This window comes from Mesoplodon bidens (assembly GCF_964165515.1).
Source record: "Mesoplodon bidens genome assembly, chromosome: 8".
Taxonomy (NCBI): domain Eukaryota; kingdom Metazoa; phylum Chordata; class Mammalia; order Artiodactyla; family Ziphiidae; genus Mesoplodon; species Mesoplodon bidens.
In genome coordinates, this window is record NC_138165.1 from 20,525,025 (window position 1) to 20,534,756 (window position 9,732).

Sequence of the window (9,732 nt, forward strand, 5' to 3'; positions counted from 1 at the left end):
CGCGGGCCTCTCACTATCGTGGCCTCTCTTGTTGCAGAGCACAGGCTCCAGACGCGCAGGCTCAGTAGTTGTGGCTCACGGGCCTAGTTGCTCCACGGCATGTGGAGTCCTCCCAGAACAGGGCTCGAACCCGTGTCCCCTGCATTAGCAGGCAGATTATCAACCACTGCGCCACCAGGGAAGCCCCATTATAAGCTCTTTTGAGGGAAGGAATCTTTTGGGCCTGACTTCTGTTCCCAGCCTTTTGCTCATGCATAATAGTTTCTCAGTTCCCCTGTATGTGAATGGTCTGTTGTAAGCATTAGCAATAATCCCTCTTGTATTGTAGTCTGAAGTATGTTTTAAACAGATTTCCTAAAGTTAGAACTGACTTATTAGTGAATCTATTCATCACGAAGTCATTTGGTATTTTAAATACTGGCTAATTTAGATACTTAGTTGTATTCAATATCTATTTCTCCTACTGAATTTCACAGAATTCGAATGTTTTTATTAAGACTTTGCCAGAAAGGAATTTGTAAGTAAAGAGACTCTTTAGTTCTACCATCAACTCGCCTACTGATTGTCAAATGAGTTAATTTTATATGCCTTAAGCTATCCAGTCTACAGCAAGAGTGAAATAAGGCACATCTGGAAATATTTGTAATTTGAGTAGTTCAAATGAAGATGAATATGTTTTTATCACATAATAAATATTGTTGCTTTTCATTTGTAACTTTGCTGCTACTTTCTATTTGTGTTTCCATATACACATAGTTATGAATGAAAACCCAACAGTGTCCTAATGTGATTTTTTTCATAGGGTCATAGTTCACTTGGAATACCTGTGAAGGAAGTGACTGCAGTCTGTTTGAAATGACAAGTTCTTTGTACATCATAAATTAACATTAGCCCCGCAGATATAACGGAGAAAGAACCATCATTTCTAATTGGTATATGCTACAACTTTCCACATTACTTTAGCTCATCTCAGGGAACTACTGAAATGTTAATTCGGCCAGCTTCATTTTGTTTTGTTTTTTCCTTTTGTCTTCATGTCATGTATTTGTTCCCGTGTAAGCGCCATATCTAAGGATAGTTTTGGCCTCTGTTCTTCACACATGTCTAACCCGGCAGAGTTACGATATGTGAAGATTATAACTTCATTTCAGATGAAATTGACTTTATTCCCAGTCCACATTGTGGTGACCTTGTTCTACTATGGTAACTCATTGGTCATGTTGCTGAAACTGCTCAGCCTGCCAGCTAAGATATCAATGGCAGTTCTAGACTTCCTTGCTGTGTAGAAGGTTGGATATTTCTCTCACTTCACAGGCCTTTAAATTGGCCAGTGCTCCAAAGCGTTACCTAGTATTAACGTGTTTGTTGTTTGTTTCATTACCCTGTCAGTTCATGTGTGGGGTGTGCTATTTAGTGTATTATTATTATAGTTAGTGCATTCTCCTTAATGTGAACGTGACAGTTACTTTTCTGATGGTGCTGAGTAAATCATTCATAAACCCACTGTAACAAATGTCATGATTGATTGTGAACCTGTCTCACTGTACCATCTGCATTTGGAGAAAGAATTCAGAATTCTCTACTACACTGTAAGTTCTCTGCCAGAGTTTGGAAATTACTGTGTACTTTTCCCGTCCTCACAGGACCATAATAAAATACTGTGGTTACTAAAAACCAAGCATACTATAATTGCTAAAGTCCTCCCCATCTTGAGCCTATTGAAAACGGTAGAGGAAATTAACGTCGGTAAATATCATCAATGACAAGAGTTCTATGATTGGGGTGTCTTTGCTTAAACCTTGAAAGGAAAAAATCTCTAGGATTAAGAAGATGGGCTGGAACATAGCTGACCAGTTAACCTAATTAGCAAACTTAACCAGTGTTAACTTTCAGTTCTAAAAATAAAAAGCTCCAGATGGGAGTGGAAAATACGCTTTTGGTATGTAGGGCAATGAATACCTTGATGAGGCAAAATGCACAGATGTAACACCTGACATTACTTGACTTTAGTGTATGCTACAGTAAATCTAGTTTTAGCTGAGATACATGAATAATGGCAAGAATAGTAGAGGAAGGATCATAAAGGCTAAAATAAGAACTATAGTGAATATAATGCAAAGAGTTTGGAGTTTAAATACCTGACTTCAAAGTCTGGCTTTGCCATTTACTGACCTTGGTAAAAAAAAAATCACTAAATTTCTCTGGATCTGTAAAATAGAGAAATCATATCAAATAATTTTAAGAATGAAGTACAATCATGTTAAAGTATTGAAAGCCAAAATGTCATTCAAAGTGGAAGGTATTATCTTTTCAGAATAGAAAATGGAGCATTCTTTAACCTTGCTCTTGTCACAGATGGCAAGCATGGGGTCTTGGGGGAAAGGGAACCTTGTCTGCTCACCTCCCAACGCTCCGTTTCCCTCCATTCTGTACACTGAAAATGCCAAGGGTGGGGTCAGTGAGCTTGGCAGTAAATAGCAAGCCTTTTAAATCTGACAAATAAACTCTTTTATGACAGGATGATAGGCCAGCCAGATGGAGGACAAATGAGGAGTGTCATCTACTTTGAGGTTGACAGGACACGGCACAGTTCCATCAATAAGTAAGAAAGTAAGTAAAAATCATACTCAGGATCTTAGTGAGGCAGCAGCAACCTATAGAAACAAGAGCATGAATCTGACCACCGTTAGTGCTGTTACGGTTAGACGAGTAATCCTGGTAAACTTGGGCGGTGATAGTAACAGAAAAAGACTGGTCCTGTAATAGAAGCTGAGAGAACAAAGGGTGCTCCATGAGATAGCATAAATAAGGGGGAATGTTTAAGACTGAAAATCCTCCTAGATATGATGCTGAATAACATGACCGTAATATTTTAAAGCAGACTTGAAAGCATGTCAAAACTAGTCCGTGTGCTTCAAGAAAAAGCAGAGCCTGTACTAGAGCATGAAGAACTTAAGAGATCACAGGAAAGCCACAACCCTGACTACGTAGTGTGAAAGCAGTAAGTAAATTTTAAAAGAAGATTATTTTTGTTAGAAAACTCTTAGGAGGCAATACACATAATACCCACGTATCATGATACAGCAATTCTTAGCAAATAACTAAAAATAGTTACCAGCTTTAGGTATTATGAGCAGCGTTGTTATGGATCCAAGGCATGTAGAAAACTATTTCTGTCAAAAGGCTAAATTCTGAAGCCATTCTTGGTGAATCTCAAGGTGCCACTTTAGAAGTATTTACAAGTCAAATGCCATCTCTTTAGGGTGTCCCCAATGTGTTGCTCCCTGAAGAGGCAGGAGGATGGTTCAGATGTCCTTCCATTCAGAAAAAGAGACCTGTTCACTATGATCAAGCCTCACATCACATTTTGGTTCTACACATCTCTTCTATTATTGTTACCCTGGTTGTTTTAGAAGTCAGTAAAAATGTCTATGCTTGGTTTTTCCCTTAATGCTTTTTCATCTTAACTCTTATGTTAGTCTACACAGCCAACAAACTTGCTCAGAATATACTATCAATGTATGTATTATTTTTATTAAAGTATGAGGAGATCGAAGTATCACTTTGACAATTTTCAGTCAGCATAGATTTGAAAACTGATTGCTCACCTCACACTCAGGAATATCCTTTCACAAACTCTTAAGTTTCTAAGTTGACACTGTTTGGATGAATTTGATGGTTATGTTGCTATGAGATCAATGATGAAATTCTCAGTGACATTATTTGTCAAGCATTGCACCCTGGATTTTTTCCCCCAACATTTTATTATAAAATTTTTCAAACATAAAAAAGTTAAGAATTTACAGTGTACTCACCTCCCAGATGCAAGTTAGCATTATGCTTTATCACATACCTATCCATCTATCAATTCACCAATCCAGATTATTTTTGATGCATTTTAAATTGCAGAAATCTACACACTTCCTACTAAATACTTTAGCATACATATCATTAACTAGAATTCAATATTTGCTTACATTTTTACTTTTATGTAAAATTAGCATACAGTGAAATGCATAAATCTTAAGTGTGTATCTGCTGGGTTTTGGCAAATGCATACAGTGCTATCAAGATATAAAATGTTACCAGAAAATTCCCATATGGCTATTCCAGTCAGTCCTTGTTCCCCCCGCCCCCTGTCCCCACAAGCAACCTCTTCTTTATTCTACTGTAAATCAGATTTGTGCATTCTAGATCTTTGTATAAGTAGAGTCACACAGCATGTATTCTTTCTAGAAGGCTTCTTCATTTACTGTGTTTTGGAGATTTATCCATGTGGTTGGGTGTATCAATAGTTTGTTCCTTTTTTATTGCTGAGAAGTATTCCATTCTATGACTATATTACAGTTTATTTATTCACTTTCCTATTTATAAATACTTGGGCAGTTTCCAGAATTGGCAATTATGAATGAAGCTGCTATGATTATTCTTAACATAAGTCTTATGTGAACATAATCTTTCATTTCTCTTGAATGAATACCTAGGATTAGAATTTCTGTGTCACAGGGTAGTTTTAAAAGAAACTGCCATACCTTTTTTCATTGTGGTGGTTCTGGGTCCTGGATTTTCACCATATTTTGAATGTGTAGAAAGGTGTAAACTATTTTTATGACCCATATTTGAAGTATTAGAAGTGGGTTTGGGGTAGAAATGGCATTCTTCACGGTTGGCAGTTGGTGTTGAGGGAAGCAAATGCCTGTCTGCCCGAAACAGCTCCCCAAATGGTTCCTATCCCTTGAAAGATTAAAGTACTTACCCAAGCATGGTGATATATTAACTAGAAGAAACAACATTAGTTTATGTTACTTTTGCCACCCATTTTCAGTAGGTAAAATAAGACTGATAACTGAACAGAAAAGATTCTGTTCAATGGTGGTAGTAAAGAACATGAACTACTAGTCATTCCCCTTTACAAATCATGTTTTCAATATTGTCTTTTTATTCTGTACCACCTAGCTATAGTTATTTCACACCCCAGTGACTTTTATCCCCTTTGTCTTACCCTTCCTGCCTGTTCTGTTACATATAGTGGTTACCTGTATAAGGCTATAAAATTATAATCATACGTATGTTTCCAATGCTTGTGTTCAAAGATATTTATGTATGATTCATCCAGTCTTTCCTATTTGATTTTTAAGGGCTGGGATATTTGGCTTCTACTGTAAATCCTTATAATGTTCCACACACATTGTAAATGTAATAAAAATGTTAAAAACTATAATTCATGGCAACAGATTTTGATATGTATTTCTTTGTATGTTATCACTTTGGACAGTAAATTTGGTTTCTGTTAATAAAGATTGTTCATGCCATCTAGGGAGAATTAAGTCATACTAGTCTGTATAACATAATCTGATGAATTCTGCATTTCTGAATCTATTCAAATTAGTTTTTTGGGCTTCCCTGGTGGTGCAGTGGTTGAGAGTCCGCCTGCCGATGCAGGGGACACGGGTTCGTGCCCCGGTCCGGGAGGATCCCACATGCCGCGGAGCGGCTGGGCCCGTGAGCCATGGCCGCTGAGCCTGCACGTCCGGAGCCTGTGCTCCGCAACGGGAGAGGCCACAACAGTGAGAGGCCTGCGTACCGCAAAAAAAAAAAAAAAAAAAAAATAGTTTTTTAACTTTAAATTTTTTCTAGCAATATTCTCTGAAATCTTTGATTAAAACAAAAATGTAACTCCTTTATTCTGAAATAATCTGGACTCTTAGAAGACAGAGGCTAAGCACACTTTCCCTTGTGCTTCTCCTTCCCTTGTCAATAGCCCCCATCCTACCTTCCCACAAGCTTGGCACAGAAACTCAGGGCTTTCTCTAAATCCTACTTTGTCAGAAATTGCTAGGTTCTTATCATGGTAGGTAGTAGTTAAATTTCTTTTGTTCCTACCAAGAAGTCCTTTTTTTTTTTTTAATTTTTATCTTTGGCTGTGTTGGGTCTTAGTTGCGGCGCATGGGCTCTTCACTGCAGCTCACGGGCTTTTCTCTAGTTGTGGTGTCCTGGTTTTCTCTTCTCTAGTTGTGGTGCGCAGGCTCCAGGGTACGTGGGCTCTGTAGTTTGCAGCAAGCAGACTCTCTAGTTGAGGTGTGCGAGCTCAGTAGTTGTGCCGTGCAGGCTTAGTTACCCTGGGGCATGTGGGATCTTAGTTCCCTGACCAGGGATAGAACCCACGTCCCCTGCATTGGAAGGTGGATTCTTTGCCACTGGACCACTAGGGAAGTCCCTCAAGGAGTCCATTTTAAAGACTGAAAAGGTGAATATGTATTTGGGGCTGGGGAATGCATATTAGAACAAAGTTAGCTGTGTTTAAAAATAACACAATTAATCATATTATGCTATACATAGTAGCAGCTCCAGAATGACCAGGAATTTAGAGTTGCCAGAATTTGGAAGTTGGCATGCCTTATACCTTGTCCAATGAATTTAAGTACATTTGAGTGACAGTTCAACATACAAGCAGAATATGTGTATGAAAAAGAATGTACCTTTATTATTAATATTTTCATTTTACTAGTTACAGTATCCACCCTCATCTCTAGATTTCCCATTAGTCACATGTATCCACAAAGTTGTTCCACCTTCTGCATAAAATCTACCCAAAAGTATTCTCATAAGCATAAACTCTTATGTGAAAGTTAAAATAAGCACAAGAAATACCCAGTTTTTGCCAGGACCAAGAGGAAGAGAATTACAGTGATAGGAAGAAGTCAAAAAAAGTATCTAAAAAACAATAGGTGGAAAAACTGGAAAAGAAGTGAACAATAAGCATAAAAGTTAGTTTGTAACCACGATTAAATAAAGTGTAATGGTTAGTAAATCATACTCCCTTATTAAATAGCCTTGCACTGCACCAAACTGTAACTTAGCTACCTTTGGAATTTTAACTTCCACTTAAAGAGTCTAATCTTGAAAAGATTTAATTATAAATATGTTTATAAGAATAAAAAATTGCAAAGAATCCAAAGGTTTGAATAAGTTTATTCTGTAAGGTTAGAGTATTATGTTGTTGTTACAGAAGTATGTTTTTTGAAATTGGTAAAAGTCTATTGAAAGATTTTATGGTATATTATTGGGTGAAAACATGCAGGTTCCAAAACTATAGAAATATTATTCCATTTTAAAAATAAAAATAACTTTTTAGAACTTGAATAAGTTATCTTTGAGGTGTGGAATTAATAGGTCATCATAATTTTCTTATGTTTGTTACTTTTATTTTCTGATTTTTTTTGTTAAAATGGGTATTTTTAAAGAGCTTTTAAATATTAAATGTCTAGCAAGTATTAGTAAGTATATTCTGAAATATCTGTTGCAACAAAGGTGAAGCAGGAAAAAAATATGAAAATCTGGGGGGATAGAATTTTAAAACTCAATATACCTTTTTTTTTTTTTTTTTTTGTTTTGTTTTGTTTTAAACAATTTTTTTTAATTTTTTATTTATTTATTTATTTTTGGCTGCGTTGGGTCTTCATTGTTGCTCATGGGCTTTTCTCTAGTTGCGGCGAGCGGGTGCAGCGAGCGGGGACTGCTCTTCGCTGCGGTGCACGGGCTTCCCATGGCTGTGGCCTCTCTAGTTGCAGAGCACAGGCTCTAGGCGCGCGGGCTTCAGGAGTTGTGGCTCGCCGGCTCTAGAGCGCAGTAGCTGTGGTGCACGAGCCCAGCCGCTCCGCGGCATGTGGGATCTTCCCGGACCGGGGCTCGAACCCGTGTCCCCTGCATCGGCAGGCGGACTCTCAACCACTGTGCCCCCAGGGAAGCCCTCAATATACCTTTTTTATTTTCAAAATTCTACAAAAAGTAAATCTCATTGAAGTCTTAATACCTCAGATATGTAGAAGATAACATCATGGGTTTAAATACCCTGAGAAAACAATGTGCATTTAAATCTGCTTACATGCCTCTCTTCAGGTCTATTTCAAACAAATTATTTTGTATAGGACAAAGATCCATTTTAAGAATGGGTAAGCAAAGAAAATACTCTGAAGATTTCAATGGTAACTCTGTTGCTGCAGGTTGATGCTAATGAAGCCATGCCTGTATTGGAAGGGTCAAGTACCTCAATCCCAGGATGATGCGTTCCTCCAAATCCCTGAAGATAAGTAATATTGCCAGTGTCTATCCTTAGTAAAAATAAAGTCTGGGAGGGAACCTGAAAGAGTCAGCAGCAACTTTTGACTTTCTTGTCTTTCTAATCTGTTTTATTCTTGTATCTAGAATACTCTCAGAATAGGACTATTTGCTCTACCCATTTGTCTACACAGTTGAATCTTTGGGGAAGTCCTGTAGTGATGACAGGACCAGGCTTTCCTAGAGTATTCTTTTAGAACTGGGGACATATTTTCCCACCAAAACGATTAAAATGCAATTGGTCTTCTTTAGCTACATTGTGGATTAAGCAAGTTACTCTGTTGGATGACCTAGAAACTTAGTTAGTATTAATATTATTGTATGTTGCAATTTATGAACAACTGACCTACCAGTAAATTTTTAGAACATATCTCATTCATTAGTTGGAAACTGAGTGATGATTGTGGTCAATTGTCCCTTTTTGCTTTATTCTTTAAAATTCTGTTTAAATATAAGAATAAAGTATAGTTATTGTTTTTAAAAAGTACCCTAGGAAATAGAGAAAAATATTAAAAATTAAAAACTGCCCATAATTTGGCAATGCAGAAAATATACAGTTTATATTTGATGCATTTCCTTTGTATTTTACCTAACAATATTATACAATTATTCAACTTTATTTTATGCTTTTTACAATCATTGTAACATAAAAATTTCCCTTTATTAATTTTTTTCCAGTGCAAGTCAATAGCTGTGTAATATTCAATGATACCATAATTTAACTATTATTACTATTAGGCAAAACATTTTAGTTCATTCCCTCTTTTTCTTTCTTTCTTTCTTTCTTTCTTTCTTTCTTTCTTTATGCTTTGATAAGTAATGCAGTCAACATTCTTGTATTTAACTGTGATTGCGTCTATCCTTGAGATTGCTTCCTTAAAGTGGAAGTATTGGATTGGAATGTATCCATATTTTAGGACTTTTGATAGCTATGATTAAATTGCTTTCCAGAAGCAAATTTATGCTTCCCATCAAAAGCTAGCGTGCCCATTTCACGGCACTCCTTCCATCACGAAGTGTTATTTATTAAAAGTCTTTGCAAATTTTTGAAAGAAGCATTTTATTTTACATTTCTTTAACTGCCAGTGAAGCTGAAAATAATTTAATAATTTGGTATCATTTATTGTGTTTCCCCTTGATGATTTGCCTGTTATTATTTTTGTGTACTTTTCCTCTGGAGTCTTAGCCTTTTTTCTTATTTGTTTGTAGAAGTTTTTAAATAATCCTTTATCATACTTGGAGCAGTAATGTTCCTAGTTTGTCATTTTTTTTAATCTTTATGAATTTTGGTGATGTTAGTATGTTTATTTTTATGGTGAAATCTATTAACCAGTCTTCTTTTTGATTTCTTACATTGCCTTAAAGCTTAAATCCTGCTCCTTCAGCTTAAATTTTGTTCCTCTTGTACAGTTTTAATTTTTCACTTTTAAATACAAAAGAATTGGCACATTATATGAGATAATGATCTAATATGATAGATTTTTCCAAACATCAAATGTTGTCAACATTACTCATTGAATAATCTATCTCTCCCATTGATTTCTGATACTCCCTTGAAAATAAGTTCTTAAGCTTCCTGGGCCTGCTTCTGGGCTTGCTGTTCTGTCTGCTGAT

General features: G+C 36.4%; 1 protein-coding gene across 2 annotated transcripts in view; it reads left to right on the forward strand.

The window, feature by feature from the left end:
- The window catches only part of SESTD1 (SEC14 and spectrin domain containing 1), a 140,256-nt gene extending 136,380 nt beyond the window's left edge, over positions 1-3,876 (forward strand). Inside the window, exons 18-19 of one of the 2 annotated variants that reach the window (XM_081241865.1) lie at positions 2,519-2,610; positions 2,879-3,872. In XM_081241865.1, the coding sequence (XP_081097991.1) occupies positions 2,519-2,606 (88 nt within the window). In that variant the 3' untranslated portion in view covers positions 2,607-2,610; positions 2,879-3,872. Of the gene's footprint in view, positions 1-2,518 lie in introns of both variants that reach the window. The other variant, XM_081241864.1, reaches the window with a different exon arrangement.
- The last annotated feature ends 5,856 nt before the right edge of the window (positions 3,877-9,732 follow it).